This window comes from Saccopteryx bilineata, chromosome 1 (assembly GCF_036850765.1).
Source record: "Saccopteryx bilineata isolate mSacBil1 chromosome 1, mSacBil1_pri_phased_curated, whole genome shotgun sequence".
Classification (NCBI taxonomy): Eukaryota; Metazoa; Chordata; class Mammalia; order Chiroptera; family Emballonuridae; genus Saccopteryx; species Saccopteryx bilineata.
Window position 1 is genome coordinate 94,726,398 of NC_089490.1, and position 15,353 is coordinate 94,741,750.

General features: G+C 54.0%; 2 protein-coding genes across 4 annotated transcripts; both read right to left on the reverse strand.

Moving 5' to 3' along the window:
* Positions 1–1,242: 1,242 nt before the first annotated feature.
* Positions 1,243–7,162, reverse strand: LAG3 (lymphocyte activating 3). Of its 3 annotated transcripts, none has more exons than XM_066253101.1 (8): positions 6,768–7,162; positions 6,340–6,490; positions 5,720–5,979; positions 4,818–5,081; positions 4,144–4,419; positions 2,170–2,412; positions 1,762–1,889; positions 1,243–1,458 (listed from the first exon to the last, which is right to left on the reverse strand). In XM_066253101.1, exons 1-8 carry the CDS (start codon positions 6,823–6,825, stop codon positions 1,294–1,296), a joined length of 1,545 nt encoding a protein of 514 aa, XP_066109198.1. In that variant the 5' UTR covers positions 6,826–7,162; the 3' UTR covers positions 1,243–1,293. The 3 variants fall into 3 exon arrangements, with proteins under 3 accessions (XP_066109198.1, XP_066109197.1, XP_066109199.1); XM_066253100.1 differs by having other exon boundaries at positions 5,720–6,006; XM_066253102.1 differs by lacking the exon at positions 4,818–5,081 and having other exon boundaries at positions 5,720–6,006.
* Positions 7,163–8,625: 1,463 nt separating this feature from the next.
* Positions 8,626–13,627, reverse strand: PTMS (parathymosin). The gene is made up of 5 exons (XM_066260551.1): positions 13,033–13,627; positions 9,821–9,889; positions 9,534–9,612; positions 9,335–9,396; positions 8,626–9,171 (listed from the first exon to the last, which is right to left on the reverse strand). The coding sequence occupies exons 1-5, from the start codon at positions 13,075–13,077 to the stop codon at positions 9,121–9,123; spliced, it is 306 nt and encodes a 101-aa protein (XP_066116648.1). The 5' UTR covers positions 13,078–13,627; the 3' UTR covers positions 8,626–9,120.
* Positions 13,628–15,353: the final 1,726 nt, after the last annotated feature.

Here is a 15,353-nt window from a genome sequence, read left to right on the forward strand (position 1 = left end):
ATGTTCTTTCCAAGAAAGACAGACAGAGCGAGGGGAGAAGGCAGGCTGGTGGGTCTTCTATATCCTTCCTGGCATCACCTGAGCAGGCCTGCTTCCGCCTTCACAAATGGATGATCAGACAAGTACATCCCATGGGTGGAGCACATCACAGTTTTCCAAGCCCTTTTATTATCCAGTATTTACAATAGCCCATTTTGATGGGTTATTATCATTATCCCGTTTAAAAGGTGAGGAAGCTGAGGCTCAGGGAGAGTAACCCTGATCACATCAGCACAGCTGGGATCAGAAGCCAGGTCTCCTGACTCCCAAAGCTGCAGCAGTAGCCAGCTGTCTTGTTGACTGTTCTTGTCCCCACGTGGGGCCTTTGTTCACAGCACTCTCCTTTGTCAGACTTGAAGTATAACCTTGCTGGGTGCAGGGCTCTGTGTCCCAGGGCATATATTGTTCAGTCCCTCTCCTGGTGGGTACATAGGCATGTGACAGCTGCTGGGTGCACACTCATATGCAGACCATAGCAAGGGCTCCCCACAAAGGCAGTGCCTACCTGTGGGGATATGTGTCCACCTTTCCATTGCACTGCTGATCCGGCCTGCTCAGGCCTACCTCGTGACCCTCAGTGGTGAGTGACAAACAGTGACCACTTGGTGGCAGTGTGTTCTCATGCCTGGGAACAGACAGGTCCCCAGGAGCTTAGGAAGGGAGGGCAGGGGGGGGGGGCAGGCAGGAACCTCAGCCAGCAGCGCAGAAAGGTTGCAAGACTTGATCTTCAGGAGGACTTGACATGGCACGGCTACTGGGCGCGCGCGCGCGCGTGTGTGTGTGTGTGTGTGTGTGTGTGTGTGTGGTGAGCGCGCATGCGCGCACTGAAGCTAGAGGGCCAAGGACAGTGCTGAAGTGGAGCCAAATGTGGGGTGTGGTGGGTGGGCCAGAGGAATAAAAATGTAAAGGAAACCAGGGCAGCCAGCACGATATGAGCTAAAGGACAGAGGAAAGGGCTGTGGAGGTAAGGGATAAGGGCTTTCTAGAGCTACAGAAAAGGGCAACCCAGGAGAAAGACAGTAAGAAAGAGATCAAGGCAAAAAGAATCATGGAGAAGCCAGGAACAGAAAAGAGAAGATAAGAGAGACTGGCTGGGGAAAGTAGGTTGAAAGGCTGGGGTGGGAGAAGAGACCCTCAGAGGTCCGGAGAGACAAGAACCTCCACTGGACAAGAAGGAGCCAGACTCAGGCTTACTGCTGATGGGAGTTTATTTGGACTGAGCTATGGAGATCCACTGGCTACCTCAGCTCCAGGTCAGGGCTGCTGTGGCTCCAGCTCCGGCTCTAGCTCCAGCTCTGGCTCCAGCTCCAGGTCTGGCTCTGGCTCCAGGTCTGGTTCTTGCTCCAGATCCCCTATCTTACTTTGAGCCTGAGGTGGGTGAATGCCATGCTCTAAAGCAGAGAATCTTCTTGGTCGCCACTGTGGGAATACGTGGAGGGTAGGAGGAAGAGAACGATGAAGAGAAAGGGAATAAGGAGGATATTGGGCCCATCTATTCTTTCTCAGCCCCCTGCCTTCCCCATCTGGTCCTAGGCCTTTTCTCAGCCCCTTCAAGCCTCCCTTGGGTTCTTCAAACACAAGGGCTTCCCTAGAGGGGAAGGGGCTCTAAAAGCCAGATCAGGGTCCATCTTAGTCACCTTTCCTGAGAAAGGGATGCCAGACAGCACTCTGGACTGGGGAGAATTGAAGCTAGTGGCAGGGGGAAGGGAGTCCTTGGCTCACCCGTCTTTTCCAAAGGTGAAAGCCAAAGGCTGAAGCCACCAAAAGGAGCAGGAGGACACCAAGAGTGAGAAAGAGAGGGAGATGAGCTGTTTTCGGGGCTCCTGGGGCTCTCCCGAAGCGCTGGGCACCTAAGGAGAAAGTACAGGATTAGGCATAGGGTTACTGCCGAAAAAGCAACTTGCCACACCCTCCTATTTTACAGATGCAGACGAGGACCAGAGAGTTTAAGGGACTTGTCCAGGATCATTCAGCTACTTAGTGGCAGAAGTGGGTAGGAACTAGACAAGAGCTGGAAGTCAGGTCCTTAACTAGAAAAAAAAAAAGCTGGGTGGGCTGTGGAGGGGTTCTGCAAGTTGGATTAAGATGACTGGTCTGTAGTTGGGGCTGAGGTGTTGTGGGGTCTCAGACCTAGGCCAGCCGGCTCCGTAAGGTATACAGCTGTGCCGAGAAGCCTCTCCCCCTGGTACAGATGGCACTGCCAGGGCTGGGAAAGGAAGCTGGCCTCCTGCACTTCCAGCCAGGGTCCTGGGGAACTCCGCCAAGACCGCTTGTCCAGGGGGCTCCACTCAAAGCGTTCCTGTCCAGATGCTGGAGTCACCTCACAAAGCAGTTTTCTCAGTTTGCCAGGTAACCCAAAGGATTTAGCAGTCACTGAAAACATTAGAAGAGACCTTTTGAGTACTCAGACCCCCTTACTTGACACCATAATTTCAACTCCCAAGTCTCAATCACATAGCACTCCCCTGGGCTCTGATTGGGTGAGTTTGAGGGGAGGAGATCAGGGTCATGGCCAAATTAACCTTATGAAGACAAAGTTCTGGTCAGACCACTCTGCTGCTCCAAAACTTTCCAGGCTCCCTACAGCCTTCAGGGAACTGTTCAAACTCAGATTGGCCCAGAAGGATCATATAACAAATATTATTTCAGATTCTTTTATTTTTTTTATTGACTTTAGAGAGGGAGAGAGAGAGAAACATCAGTATGTTCCTGCACATTCCCTGACTGGGGATGGAATCCACAACTTTTGTGTATCAGGACAATGCTCTAACCAACTAAGCTACCTGGCCAGGGCTCAGATTCTTTTACATTACTGTCCAATCAAATGCTCAGAACCCCCAATATCTGTCAGATGAGTGGCCCCCAATAATACTTTGCATTTCCCCTGCTTCTACAATTTGAATCACATCAGTGCCCCTGTCTTGAGGTACCCCCTGAATGGCATTGCCTCCTTCCTGAATGTTTGGAGAACAGTGAACTGACCAAATGATCTAGAGTCAGAGCATCTCAAAACTGAACAGTGAGAGACAGATTGAGTAGGAGGAGACAAATGGTGAAGGACATTGAACTGAGCCTGGTGTACAGGAACCTGAAGATTTGGTGACACAGACACCTGAGTGTAGCGCCTGAGTCTGGCACTTTCCCAGATGTGTGACTGGGAAAGTTCTTTCTCTATAAAACATCTCCCATCGAGTTGTCATGACATAACATGGGGAACTGACACAAAATACTGGACCTTCAAGAAGACTTTGGAAAGAAAGAATTGGTAGGCTTTAGTGACTCACTGCACATGGGGGAAGGAGGAGGCCAGGTTTCAGGGTGAGTAGGGTGGGATACAAGTAGAGTTATTCACAGGAAGGCTAAGTCAGCAAGAGGATTGGGAATGAGGAAAAAGATGGCATTCAGAGTGAGGCTGAGGTGTGACTACAATATCTACGTAGAAATATCCAGGAAGCATGTGGAAATATAGCATTTGCCCCAGAAGATGTATTACGTATTGGCATATTCACTTATTCATTCAACCTACAGACATTATTATGCACCTACTATGTGATGCTACTATTTAGTGGCCATAGGTAAGTACTGCAATCAGTAATTGATGGAATTACCAATCAATTCATACATTTTCTGAGTTTCTTTAAAATGAGTATTTGTTTTACAATGTCTTTGAAAGCCCATATCAGTAAATATTTGCTGACTAAAGGACTGCTTTAAGTCCTCCCAAATCCAGGCCACTTCCCACAACTTTAACCCAAGACCTAACCCCAAAGTAAGACAAGGATTCTAGAAATTGATTCCACCCCTTTTGAACCATTCAAATTTTTGCCACCTCTCCTTCTAACTTCTCAGACCCTCCCCCCAATTCAGAGCAGGGGATCCCCTTAGAGAAAAATGGAACATTCATCTAGTGACTCAGGGAAGATTTTCAGTTTCAGTTCTTTATATATGGGGGCGAGAAAGGAGGAGGCCACTAAGGGAAGCCTCTGTCACTTGTGCCCATGGACTGGCATGAGGCGGATTTGCTCAGTCTTTGCCCAGCCCAGCTTCCCAATCTGTCCCAGTTCCCCTGGGTTAGAAGCTGCTCCTTCCCCACACAGAGCTGACCTGTGATGACTGCCACAGTGACAGTGGTACAGAGCTGCTGTGCCTGCAGGTGGACGCAACAGGTGTAGGTCCCAGCCTGTGCCTGGCTCACAGCCTCTAGTTGAAGGGTAAAGTTGCCATTGTCTCCAGCCACCAGCAGGCTAGGGCCTCCCCCAGGAAGAGCCCACTTGGCAATGAGGGAAGATTGGGTCCCTACACCAGGAGGGAGGTGGCAGGGCAGCTCCACCCGGGAACCTGCTGCTGCGTACACTGTCAGACGGACTGGAGGCTCTGGATCTGGAGAGAAAAGGGAACCCAAAGTTAAAGCAGAGATGGGGAGATAACAGAGGGGCTGGAAAGAAAGCAGAAGAGTGAAGGAGGTGGTCCAGCTCTGAAGAGTGCTAAGGAGGAGAAGGAGGTGGATGAACCGAAGAGGCTCAGAAACCAGGATGTAGGCTGGCCCAGCAGGAGACCAAAGGCTGGCTGGTATTTGAGGCTGAATAGCCAAAGGAAAGTCTACAACAGGAGCAGGTAGCCGAAAGACTGCAACAGGAGAAAGACAGACTGTGAGACAGAGCAATCATAGGTGGTATTAACTGCAGAAGAGCTGCTTTGGGGACCCATAAGTCAGGGGGAGGTGAGAGGGGGACAGGAAGGCATTGTGGTCAAATGTGAAGGCAGACTGGAGGAGTTACCCAGAACAGTGAGGTTGTGTGTGATGGAGACATTGAAGCCATCTCTGTAGGTGAGGATGCAGCTCCAGGGCCCAGAGTCCAAGGGGCTGACTTGGGGTAAGAAGAGGAAGCTTCCAACCAAGTGGTGATGTGGGGACTCCCGAACAGGGACTCTGCTTGGGCCCTGGAACCAGTGCACCGAGGCTGGGATGTCAGGGTGGCTGAAGGAGCAGTTCAAAACGACCCAATCATTGGTCTTGAGAGACCATGAGGGATGGACAGTCACTGTGCAAGATAAAGAAGGTTTGATCAGACCCACCACAAAAACTTTTCCAACACAGCAGCCAACTAAGCTGGAAGCTCCTGGAAATAGGCAGCACAATGTCGATTTCTTTGTATTCACCCCCACCTCCACCCCTGCCTCCAGCCCCCAGTTCAGTGCCTGGCTCCTGGAGGCGTTTAAAATGGATGCCCGGAGTCTCCTATCTACTTCCCCTGACTCGAGGTTTACTTGGCCTGGTCTACTCTTCCCCTTCACCAGGCCTTGCCTTTGGATCCCCACTAAGCCCAACTCCTGAGCTACAGATGTCTGAAATGAATCACTCTACCTCCCCCCACGAGGGGTGCCTCCCTTCCTCCACTTTGGCACTCCCACTGTGGGTGGGGGAAGGGAAGCTCAAGGGGTGATACAATCTCTCCACAGCCGCCCCCCACACACACACACATACACGTGTTTTGGGGGGGCACCTTCCACTTAGCAATCCAGTTCCCATCTCCTTCCGCTACCCTTCTGGGGGCTTGCTGAGAGAAAATAGAGCGCATCCTTACAAGAACAGTCTCAGCCCAGCCCTTCCTGCCTCCAGACGGCGCAGGACTGGGCGTCCTCCTCCCAACCCGGCTCCTCTCGCCCCGCCCCCACCTACTCGAGGCCAGGCCCACGCGCAGACGGAGGCGGCAGGTGCGGGCGCGGTCCTTGAAGCTCACGGCCGCGCGGTACTCGCCAGCGTCGGAGCGTCTGGCTGGGCGCAGCCAAAGGGAGAAGTCTCCGCGCCGGAGGCCGCGTTCATCCAGCTGCACGCGGGGCTGCAGCGGCGGCCGCCCGCTGCGCAGGCCCCCGGGAGTCAGCCTCAGCATCGTGTAGGGGGCGGGCGCCACTGGGCGCGGGCCCCGGGCTGGAGGCCGGCTAGGCGCGGGGGAGACAGATGGAGACCTTAAAGTGGAAGATGGCTCAGGGGAGATGCAGTCTCGCCATACTTTGAGGATAAGGAAGCCCACCCAAAGGGAAGATCTTTGACCACTAACTGTCCCCGTCCCCCTTCGCTTTGCGCCGGTACATCCCCTGCTAGCAACCTGTGGGATGCAAGGATGAGGGGAGAAGTCTGCAGAGGAGGGGCAGAGTGGCAGGGAAGGCAGGCCACTGGTTTTAGAGGGACTGACAGCTCAGGGTAGGGGACTGGGGGCTGGCTTGGGCCTTAGGTTATGAGTCTGGATACCATTACTGCTGCATTTGGGAGTTCTGTTTTCCCGTATTTGGGGTGCATACCTGTCTGGTAGATGCTGCCAAGTGACCCCTCCTGTTCGCAGAAGAAGGCTGAGATCCTGGAGGGGGATTTTGGGGCTGCAGGGGAGCCGGACAGGAGCCCCCTCCTGGGTCCACACCTCTGGGACCTCTGCCCCAGGCCTTGCTGTCTCCACTGGGGAGGAAAAAAGAGGCCAAGGGGAAAAGGAAGGGGCCATGAGCCAAGTGACTTAGGAGTAGAGAAGGAGCCTGAGAAGACTAAGGGTTCTGCCCCTTCCCTGACAAAGGGGAGCCTGAAGAGGCTTGGAGTCTGAAGGACTGCCCCAAGCAAGGCATGAGAAGAATCCACCCAAACTAAGAAACTTGGCTTCTATGCAGTCATCCAGGGATCCCTGCCGACCCCCTCCTGTGGGTCTGGAGGTCAGCCCCCCAGAGGGTCATCCCCACCTTACCTGGAGCCACCCACAGCAGTTGCAGAAGCAGCAAGACCAGAACCTGGTCCTTCCCCATCTCCCCTTAGGCTTGGGCAACAATGAGCCCCACAAAGGGAAGAGATCAGAAAGTGGGGAGAGACAGCCTGCCAAAAGAAAGGTTCTGCACAGTAGGAGGTGGAGGAAGGGAACCCAGAGGAAGAGGGACAGGGACAGAGAGTGGAGGAACCAATGACCAAAGGCTGGAATCCAGAGGAAAGCTGGCCAGATCAGGCAGCTGGGGGCTGGGACGGGTAGGGGGTGAAGGAGGGGGGTCCCAGGGAATGGGACAGGGCGGTGGCAGAGAGCAGAGCGAGGCAAGGTGAATGTCTTGAGCTGGGAGGCCGGTCTGCTGCTCCCAGGGCCCTTGCCCCTGTCCTTCTGCTTTCCCTCCACCTTCCCCACTTCCCCTCCGCGTTGCCCCCCCCAACACACTTCAGGGTTTACAGTTTCGCTTCGCAGTGGAAAGTCTGAGGGGGCTGATTCCCAGCAGCATTACCCTCACCCCTGTGGTGGCGCTCCCCTTGTTTATTTCCTCAGTCCTGGGTGTCCCCACCACCCCCTCTCTGCCCTCCCCTACCCTCCTGACTGTTCTTTTTCCCAAGACCTTCTGCCCTTCTCTGGAAACCCTTTCTGCCTAAAACTACCTGCTTGCCCATCTATAAGCTGCCTCCCCAATCAATCCCAACATTCACACTTTCTTCCTGGCCAGCCCTTTGGTACCAGTCCCCTCCCTCATTCCTTCAATCTCCTAGAACTTCATTACCCTTGTAGACCTGCCTCCCCCACCCATCCATAGGATGATTTTGGGGAATAAGGTAAACAGCTTTACTGGACCCTGAAAGATGTTAAGTCTGGGGAATGGCACCTAAGCCCAGGGAAAAGAATAGTTACGTTGTATTGAGCCTTCAGTGTGTTAGGCACTGTATTGGACACTGTAGATACCGTAACTCATGAGATCTAATGTTATCCTCATTGTACAGATGAGGAAACTAAGAGGCTCAGAGATTAAATAATATTCCAAAATCAATTATGGAGTGTGAAGACAAAAGCTATGTATAGACCTGACCCTTGGTGAACTGTGGCTCTTTTGACAAGAATGGTGGCATCCATGAGTCACACACACCCTACCCCAGCTCAAACCAGTATATACTCAGCATCTGCTCCTAATCAGTGGTTCTGGATTGGCCAGGGTGATATAGAGAAATTGAAGAGATCTTTCAACAGAGATCAAACTCTAGAAAAACAAGAGGCAGAAGTAGTATGGAAGAAAGCCTGAGACTGCCAGAGAGACTCTTGCTCCCCATCCCACCCAGTTTGAGAAGCAAAGCAGGGAGTGGTGGAGGGTTGGTGCCAAGAACTTACAGCCAGCCTGGGTACTGTAGGAGGCCCTGGAATTCTCTACTTAACCAGGTGCTCACTTTCTCAGTGTTTCCAGAAAGGGAAATTCTGATGCCAGGAAACTCATTCCAGGTACAAAGAGGTTGAGACCCAGGCCTCCCAGTCCTCTCCCACTGAAGGAGTAGGACTTCTTGTTTCTAAGCTGTTTCTTTGCCTGGTTCAGCACAATAGGGCTGGTAGCTTTCCACTCTGCTCAGCAGTGTCTAGACCTGGTGTGGTCTAGCAGAGAAGTGTGTATTACTGGGGAGGAGCATCCCTAAGAATCCAAAAAGAGGACAATAGCTCTCAAAGATGCTGCACTCCATGTCCATCCTGGGAGTGCTGACCTTGTCTTCTTGAGTGGTGGATGGTAGGACGGAACTTTTTTATAAGGGAAGGGTTCTGACAGAATGTGACATAGCCACCCTCCTCCCTCTGCCCTGGGAAAGCAGGAGACAGGTTAAAAACAGAAGCGCGACCATTTCTTTATTAAATTATACAAAAAGGGGAGGTGAGGGGGGCAGCTGTGGGGTTCGGTCCCGACCCTGGCCCCACCCTGGCCTGGCGCTGTCTGAGAGAAGGGGATGTGAGGGGGACCCAGGTATCAGGCAGGGTAGGGATGGACAGGACAAGAGGCTAGGATGCAGTGATTAGGAAAGAAAGGCTAACAGAGGAGGGTCGGGGGTGGTGGGAGGGAGGAAGAGAGAAAAAGAGGGAGAGGGGCAATTGGGGACCAGCTGGGAAACTCAGATGGAACAGGTCAGGAAGTAGAAGAATGGCAGGGGGGGGGCAGTGTCTGGAGAGGTGGACATGAGGAGGCTGGGGAGAAAGAGGGTGGCAGCTCTGGTACAGGGCCCAGAGTAAGGAGCCAGGTGAAGAGTGGCTGCACTCATGGTTCCTGCCCCCATCTCCAGGCCCTAAGGGACCTCCCACCCCAGCCCATTGGCAGGGGGGCTCATGCCGATGCCCCATTTTCTGTCTTCTGCCGCTTGGGATCAACTTCATCCTGTGGAGAGGGAAAGAGCTGTTAAGTGTGAGGGACTGCCCCTTGTCCCTGCCCTGCTCCAGCACCCACCCATGCACTACAGGGATCTGGGTCCAAATACAAAGGGCTCCCAGCACCTGCTGCATCCCTGACAGCCCCTCAGGCCCCACAACCCAGCCCAAACCTCCTCTTCAGCAGCTCTCTTCAGCGCGGGCCCTTCGTCGTCATCATCTTCTTCTTCCTCATCTGAGGAGCCAGAAATGGGTCATTGGGGAAGAGCAGGAAGCTCCAGCAGACCCCCTGTGGTCGCCCTCAGCCCTGTTTCCGGTCTTCAAACCCACTCTGAATGTTCTTTGGAGTCTAGCCACCCTGCCCCTCCCTACCTTCTTCTTCCCCTTCATCCTCCTCCTCTCCGTCCTCAGCAGTTTCTTCTTCTTCCTCCTCAGCTCCATTCTCCTCCTCCTTTGGGAACCAGAAGAGGGAGCAGTGTCAGGCTGGCTATTTGCCTCCACCCACTATTACCACCACAGGCAAGGGGCACTGGGAGAGCCTGAGGGTGGGGCAGGGAGGATAGAATAAGTCAGAGGAAAGACAGGACCCAGCCTCCCAGAAACTGAAGGGGGAATGGTGGGCAGGTGTGTTCACAACCCCCAGCCCTGACCCTCAGCACCTCCACTTCTTTCTTCCGCTCTTTCCGGCTCGCTTTCTCCTCCACCTTCTCTTTCTTCTCCTTCAAGTCCTGAGAGAGAGAGAGAGGAGAGAGAGAGAGAGAGAGAGATCACCTTTCTTTCACCACAAATGAAGAGGAGCCTAGAGTGTGAAACGGAGAAGGGACTCATAGCAGCTTAGAGTTAGAACAGAGGTCCCAGGGTCTTTAAGACCACAAAGAGGCTGAGACCAGACACTTGCCCCAAGACTCGGGGAAGATGAAGTGATGAGGAAAGGGAACTAGGTGGTCAATGCAACTGTTCACCATCCCCATCAAGTTTTTCCAAACCTCCCCAGCCAGAGTTCAGCTCAGCAAAGCAAATCCCCTCCATCTGGTCAAAGCCCCAATGCCCCACCCCCTCCCACTGCCTGCCGAGCTCTGCCTTTTGTCTACCTCTGGGGCCTTTTCCTGGTACTCTCTCCTGGGCATCCCTCCCAGCTTCCCCCCAGCTACCAGAGCCTTTGTTTCCCTCTATCTGTCCCTAGAATCCTTATGCTCCTACTCGGGCAAATACCACATAACAGGGAGAGCACTCTAGCCTGATTTCTGGCACCCCTCCCCACCCTTCCCTACTTCCCCTTCCAAAAAAAAGTTCAAGTATTCCCTCCTCCCTAAGACTCGTGAATGTGCATGGTGTGGTAGAAGGGTAGAAATAACCACTTCCAGGGGATGTAGGTCAAATAGGATAAAAGAAAAATGGGAGTGTGCGACATGGGAGACGAGAGACAAATTTTGTGTCTGGGGTGGGACAGGAATACAGATGCGGAACGTACCTGTCTAGAGGATCCCCCCACACACACACACACCGCCCCGTCTTTTTTTTTTTTAAGACTTTATTCAATTTTCAGAGAGGGGAGAGAGAGGGAAAGAGGAAGAGAGGGAGAGGGAGAGAGAGAGAGAGAGAGAAGGGGGAGGAGCAGGAAGCATCAACTCCCATATGTGCCTTGACCAGGCAAGCCCAGGGTTTCAAACCAGCGACCTCAGGGTTCCAGGCCGATGGTTTATCCCACTGCGCCACCACAGGTCAGGCACCTCTCTCTTCTTTACCCCAAGGTCTTAATAGGCATACCCAAATGTCCTTTTCTTTTTCAAAAGTATTTTTATTTTATTGATTTGAGAAAGAGAAACATCAATCTATTCTTGTATATGCCCTGATCACAGGTCAAACCCACAACTTATGCATCTAGAGGACGCTCTAACCAACTGAGATATCAGGCCAGCCCTAATCCTTTTCTGATGTGGCAGAGAGAAATGCTCCTAGAAGAGTCCCTCCTCTCTAGACACACAGGCCCTTCCAATTTTGATTCCAGTCCTCTCCCACCCCACCCTTGGCAGGCACTGAACGACAGTGTCTCCCTGTGATCCAACCTGGTGTTAGTGTGCAACTCTGTATATCTGATTCTGTGTGGATGGAAGTTTTCTGTGTGAGTAGATCACCCTGAGAGGGTGTGTCCTTTCTGGAACGGGACTGGGGATGGGGGGGGTGCCAATGGTTGGCCTGGAGAGTCACTCAATTCCCTTTTCCCTTCCAGGGGAGCACAGAATGCTTGACCCTTTCACTCCAGCTAGGTTCCTTCCTGTCACTTGGCTGTCCTCATTTCTTTGCCACATGGTGGGTATGGCATTTCTTCTATCTGGTGGACTTGCTCCTCCTCCATCCTGGGCTTGGAAGGCCTGGGGCTCCTCAGCTTCATCTGGGGCCCTACCTCAGGTCTGTGTGGCCCTGGCCTGAGTTTCCCGTCTGGGCTGATGGGGGAGGGAGAGAATGTGAAAGGGAGGGAGGGAGGCTACCACCAGAGACCAAAGTCCAAGGGGCCAGGCCCTCTCCTCCCTGTCCTGTCCTTCTGGTCACTGTCCTTCCATGATCCCTTTTCAGGAGGATATGTGATCCAGGTCTTGTGCTAAGCAGCCCTCTGGCCTCATTTACTCAACACAGTCACACACACTGACACAGGCTGACACCAATTCACACACACATGGTTCCAGAGGAGCACCCATGCGACCCAAAGACACATGGCCTGGTGTCTGGGCATTCTGGCACACTTTTGAGACAGACAGCACAAGAGCTGAGTGGAGCCACTCAGCACAAGCACAGCAACAACATGGCTCCAGGTCTCCAAATGCACACATGTAGCTGACACGGGCAGTCCCACACACTCGCTGAATTTCAGACATACAAAGACACCTACTCAGTGAAGTCACATGCCACCACAAAGCCCACCGGAGAGCCACACGGCACACCTTGTCAGAGCTCACTCATAGCACCTCTCTCCCACTGCCTTTAATCCCACTGATTCCCCCTTTTCACTTCACAAGCCACCAGGAGGCCTCTCTGACCTCCTCAGCAACCCCCCACCCCCAAGGTCGGGCTCCCAGCCCCCAAGCCCTCACTAAATTAATTTCCCAAAGCAACACTCAGCAGATTCCCTAGGGAAATTAAGAGAAGCAAGGGCAAACGGATGGGCCAGAGAATGGAGCTGATGAGAGCAAGAACGGTTCCATGCAAGACCAAGCAATGCTAAGCTGAGCTTTTCTCGAAGGCTATTCCTGCCCCGCTTCTCATTTTTAGGGACTCAAGATTCTTTAAATGTTGGGGGAGAGGCTGAAAGGCTGCTATGGAGAGAAAAGATAGGTAAAGCCCTGGGGAAAGAAAGAAGGGAATAAAATGAGGCAGTAGGCGTCCAAGGACAGAAGAGGCGGTAGGGCCTCGAGGGGAGGGACCTAGAGGCGCAGCCTCCCGGGAGTCCTGTTTACACTGGAGGGTCTCAAGCCGCTTAGCTGCGGAAATGGTGAGGTCAGATTGGAAGGAGAGACGGAGAAGCGCGGCACGGTGAGAAGGGTAAGAGGGAGGGGCCAAATAAAGTGAGCCACAGAGAGCTCCGACGGTAAAGTGGCCGGCGGCAAGGCGCGCTGGCCTGGCCGGGAGAGGGGTGGGGACGGCGGCTGGGCCCGAGCGGGGCCGGGAGCGGCACTCAGGAAGCTAGAGGGCGCAGGCGAGCGGCGCGCCGAGCAGGGTAGGCAGCACCAGGCTGGGGAGCGGGGGGAGGGCGGAAAGGGTCTGCTGGGATCCGGCGCCAAGGCAGCGTGGGGCCGTCGGTGGCGGCCTAAGGCGTACGACCGCGCGTAGTCCGGGGGTCGCGCGGGGTCCAGGCTGTGGCCGTCCCCACCCGTACCTTGGCGCTCAGCTCGGCCGCTGCCTCCACACTCTTCTCCGACATGGTGCCGGGGCCGGGGCTAGAGGGGAGCCGGGGTCCCGGGGCCGGGACGGAGGGGCCCTGGACGGCGGAAGGTGGCCGCAGCCAAAACCTGGCGCGGTGGCGGCGGCGACAGCGGCAGCGGCAGCCGCTCAGCACGCTGGGTTTCTGGAAGAGGTTGCAGAGGCGCGCGCGGTGGGGGGGGGGTGGAGACCCGCAGGGCTGCGGCCGTCCAGAGAGCGGGCGGAAGGGCGGTGCGGGCGGTGGCCGGCGCGCTCCGGCCGCTGTTGTTTAGTCCTCCGTTCGCCGCCCCCGCACCCGCAGAGCTGCCGCCGACCAGCCGCTGCCGCCCCCGGCCAGAGAAACCGCTTATAAAGGCGGCGCTGCCCGACGGGAGGGGCTTCCCAGGGGTGGGGCAGGCGGGAGCTGGGAGGAGAAGAGAAGGGAGGAGGATGAAAGCGGAGGTTGGAGAGGTGGGGATAGGAGGATGAAAGCGAGGGGAGGGCGAGCGCGAGAGGCGGGAGGGAGAGCGCGAGAAGCGGGAGGGAGGGCAAGACCGGGAGGGGGGAATGGAGAGACTGACGGTCGTGGGGAAAGGAGTGGGGCGCGGAGGTGGTAAGGGGTGGGGTTCCTGTGGGGAGGGACCTCTTCGAATCCCGACCTACTGCCTCTGAATGTGGAGTCAGTCTTTTGGGAACAGACTGAAGGAATGGTCAGAGTCCTACTGACCTTCCCCTCCACCCCCAAAAGCCCTGAGATATTGCCTAGGGGTGGTTGGGAGAGCAGAGGGAAAGGCTGGGCAGGTATTTGAGAAACCAAAAGCTTAAAGAAGAGGAAGAGTTACTTCCACATCACGCTGGATTTCCCCTTATCCGACATCTATCAACATATTCTGTGTGGCTTTCAGAGGGGATGGGAGCATCAAGGGCAGCCTAGCCTCTACCCTGCCCCAGGCTGACTTTTGTGACCCTTTCCGCGTTCTTCCCTTCCTGGCTCCTCCTTGTGCTCTGAGGAGAGTCAGAGGCCCTCCAGTCTCCTTTTCTTTTTTCCATCTCTGACCTTTCTTGTTCGCCCTTCTCACCTCACTTTCCTTCTCCTGGTCCTGTTTCTCTTCATTCCTCCTAATTCACCGGTACTCAGACCCCTCCCTCACGACCATTCATATCTCACATCTCTTACTCTGTCACCTGTGCTCTGCTTTTTATTTGCCCTCTTCTACCCTTCCATCTCTTATCTCTTTCCCTCTCCTAGACAACACTGTTCTTGTCTCATCTGTCACCTAGCTCTATATCTTTAGCTGATTTTCCTCAGTTCCTCTTCATGTCCTTATTTTCCGCATTTCTCGTTCTTTTCTCTTTCCTCTGCTGCCATCTTGCTTAGCCTTTCGGAATTATGTTTGCCTCCTTTGCCAGGAGACCAGGTTTGGAGTTCCAGCCCCACTCTACTCCACACATGCTCAGTTTCTGGTCCTCAGCCTCACTATCTTTCGGTCATTTTGAGAAGCTTGGGATTTCAGGCGGGACAGGAGCTGGGGTGTATATTAAATTAAAAGTCAGAAATATGAATGAGGTGGAAGGCTAGGGTTTGGGAAAGGGTATCTTTGGTGTGTGTGTACTCCTGTATTTGGTTATCATTATCATTGCTGGTATAATTTTCTTAATAAAAAAAGACACTGATCAATCATCGTAATTTAGTATTGAAGTGCTTAAATACACCATCTTTTGGGCCCTTGGTGTACACACCTCCCAATTTCTCTTGCTGACTCTTCTATCAGTTTCTCAGTCTCCCACTCCTCAAAAATCTTGGAGCCCCACCCAAGTTTTCCTTGCCGAACCTATCCTCTGAGATCTTTCCATCTCTCAGTCTGTTTCTCTGACTCACTCGCTGATGTCTTTAGCGATCTGTGACCCTCTCCACCTCTGTGCTCTCTTGCTTCATTTTCCTCCTCTCCCCCCTCTTTTGCCCTCCCCCTCCCCCTTAGTCTCCCTGTCTCACTCCTTTTCCTCTCCCTCCCACCCTCCTTTCCTCTACCCCCCTCGCCACCTTCCAGCCCCGCCTGATGTCTCGGACACCCTGCTGGGCTCTTACCCTGTTGCCCTGGTAACCGCCCCCCACTCCGGTCACCTCTACTCCCCTCCCCCCTCCAATCCCAGCCACCAACAACCTCCATCCACCTTCCTCCTATTTTTCCTGAGAGCCAATAGAAACCCTGTTGCCAGGTGGAATGCTCATTTGAATCAGCCAATCCAAAAGCCTAACTGCTTGCCCTGCCTTATATGGGGATTTGAGGAGGGCCACTC